We start from the raw sequence: 3,094 nt of genomic DNA, 5'->3' as shown, positions 1-3,094 counted from the left end.
CCTCTCTTTCGAAATCTCTCTGTCCTCGTTTCCTAAAACTTTCTTCTTGAACTTGGGTCAGAGGCTCGAGTATACGTTGCTTGGTCGTAGGGCACGCAAAAACGAATTGGCTTAACTCACCCTCATAAAAGTTATTTGGGAGAGATTTTCTCTGCCCCGTTTTCTAAAACTTTCTTCTTAAACCGGGGTCAGAAGCTCGAGCATACGTTGTCTGGCCATAGGCAACGCAAGAACGAATTGACTGAGAAGTTTCCACACCCTTATAAAAGGTACACATTTGGTTGTTAGTAGCCGTTCTCGCAATGGAAAACCCTCCAAAGCTTCCATTGAAGTTTCAAGTCCTTCTCCGTCTCCACTCGTTCGCCACCTCCATCGGTCGTCGCCCTAACATGACTGTCAACCGTTGCTTAACAAACCTCTTCGACCTCAAATTCTCTCCTTCTTCTAAACCCAACAACGGCGTTTCGACTCGCGACATCGTTTTCGACCGTGCTCGCAATCTCTGGTTTCGTCTCTTTGTTCCGTCTTCGGTTTCTGATGATGTTAGTCTACCAGTTGTTGTGTACTTTCATGGCGGCGGGTTTGTGTTTTTTTCTGCTAGTTCGATGTCGTACGATGATCTTGGTCGGAGACTTGCACGTGACCTCCGTGTTGTGGTTGTGTCGGTAAATTATCGTCTCTCTCCCGAGCACCGGTATCCACTTCCCTATGAAGATGGATTTGATGGTTTGAAATTTCTCGATGAAATGGGCTTTGATTCTGTCGTTTTTCCGGCGAAAGCTGATCTTGGTCGGTGTTTTCTCGCCGGAGATAGTGCCGGTGGCAACTTGGCCCACCACGTCGCCGTCAGAGCAGCTGGATATGACTTCAAGAAGGTTTGTGATGTTGGATGGAGTTTAATTTTTGTGTTTTTAATAGGTCCCATAGTTTAAATGCTTCAATATTTTCTATATAATTTAGTCAAACCTTACAATAAACTTCATTTTTTTTTAGGTATTTCCAATATTTACAGTTCTAGATTCAAAATCTCGGACTATAAGCATATAAGAGTTGGGTTAAATTGGATTGGAGAAATCTTTATAGGTTGACCCGAAATTTCAAGTTGATTAGGTTGGTGACACGAACAACTGGAATAGATTTCACAACTTAACCCAAACCAACCCTCTATCCGTAGGTATTTCTTATATTTACGGTTAGATATTCAAAATCTGGCACTAAAAATATACTTGAGTTGGGTTTGGTTGATTTAGATGGAAGAAATCTTTATGGGTCGACCCGAAATTTCAAGTTGGTTGGATTGGTGACCCGAACAACTGAAATTGTTCATAATCTAACTCAAACCAACCTTCTGTTTTTAAGTATTTCCTATAGTTACAGTTAGAGATTCAAAATCTCACACTAAAAGTATACCTGTGTTGGGTTGAATTAGATTGAAGAAATCTTTATGGGTCGACCCAAAATTTCAAGTTGATTGGGTTGGTGACTCGAACAACTGAAATCGTTCACAACCTAACTCAAACCAACATTCTGTTTTAGGTATTTCCTATAGTTACAGTTAGAGATTCAAAATCTCGTACTAAAAGTATACTTGAGTTGGGTTGAATTAGATTGAAGAAATCTTTATGGGTCGACCTGAAGTTTCAAGTTGATTGGGTTGGTGACCCAAACAACTGAAAATCGTTCACCATCGTCAAACCAACCTTCTGTTTTTAGGTATTTCCTATATTTACAGTTAGAGATTCAAAATCTCGCACTAAAAGTATACATAAGTAGGGTTGAATTAGATTGAAGAAATCTTGATGGGACGACCCGAAATTTCAAGTTCATTGGGTTGGTGACACGAACAACTGAAATCGTTCACAACCTAACTCAAACCAACCTTCTGTTTTAGGTATTTCCTATAGTTACAGTTAGAGATTCAAAATCTCGTACGAAAAGTATACTTGAGTTGGGTTGAATTAGATTGAAGAAATCTTTATGGGTCGACCTGAAGTTTCAAGTTGATTGGGTTGGTGACCCAAACAACTGAAAATCGTTCACAATCGTCAAACCAACCTTCTGTTTTTAGGTATGTCCTATAGTTACAGTTAGAGATTCAAAATCTCGCACTAAAAGTATACCTAAGCTGGGTTGAATTAGATTGAAGAAATCTTTATGGGTCGACCCAAAATTTCAAGTTAATTGGGTTGGTGACCCGAACAACTGAAATCATTCACAACCGTCAAACCAACCTTTTGTTTTTAAGTATTTGCTATAGTTACCGTTAGAGATTCAAAATATCGCACTAAAAGTATACTTGAGCTGGGTTGAATTAGATTGAAGAAATCTTTATGGGTCGACCCAAAATTTCAAGTTGATTGGGTTGGTGACCCGAACAACTGAAATCGTTCACAACCTAACTCAAACCAACGGTTCTGTTTTTAGGTATTTCCTATCTTTACAGTTAGAGATTCAAAATCTCGCACTAAAAGTATACCTGAGCTGGGTTGAATTAGATTGAAGAAATCTTTATAGGTCGACCCGAAATTTCAAGTTGATTGGGTTGGTGACCCGAACAACTAAAATCGTTCACAACCTAACTCAAACGAACTCTCGGTTTTGAGGTTGTTTGTTATTTTTTTTTTAATTATTTAAAAAAACCATATTTATCCGCAATACATATACATTAATAACTAAAATCTTATAAATCTCAAATATTAAACATTCATAAGTTACGTGACCAACAATGTTTCAAATGTCAAATATTTTTAACCTTTATAATAATTTTAAAACTAGGGTAGAGTTGAGTTGGATTGTAACCCTATTTTTCAGGTTTGTCGGGTTGATCAAACCAAAAAAATTTCAACACACAAACCGACCCAAATTTTCGATTTTCAAAAATAACCTAACCTAAATCGAAAAAAATCTAACCCAACTCCATTTTTATGATTTGGGTTCGATAGTTTGAGTTGATCAAGTAATTCGGGTCACATGAACATCTCTAGTCTCTAGTCTGCACGCTCACTGAAATGTATATTTTGTTTGATACGATGAGGACGATGATGATATTATACTAGGTGAACATCAAAGGCTTAATAGCAATACAACCATTTTT

At 37.8% G+C, this 3,094-nt stretch overlaps 1 protein-coding gene across 1 annotated transcript; it reads left to right on the top strand.

Annotated features, from left to right (window-relative positions):
* Positions 1 to 301: 301 nt before the first annotated feature.
* LOC111786669 (probable carboxylesterase 18) lies at positions 302 to 3,089 on the top strand (the record flags this gene model as incomplete). Its single annotated transcript, XM_023666899.1, has 2 exons — positions 302 to 875; positions 3,057 to 3,089. Coding segments are annotated over exons 1-2 (606 nt in total), but the record flags the coding sequence as incomplete, so codon positions are not given.
* Between the last annotated feature and the right edge of the window lie 5 nt (positions 3,090 to 3,094).

Source organism: Cucurbita pepo, unplaced genomic scaffold, assembly GCF_002806865.2.
Source record: "Cucurbita pepo subsp. pepo cultivar mu-cu-16 unplaced genomic scaffold, ASM280686v2 Cp4.1_scaffold002338, whole genome shotgun sequence".
NCBI classification, from domain to species: Eukaryota; Viridiplantae; Streptophyta; class Magnoliopsida; order Cucurbitales; family Cucurbitaceae; genus Cucurbita; species Cucurbita pepo.
Note: the sequence above shows the minus strand (reverse complement) of the source record. Positions and strands in the feature narration are given on the sequence as shown.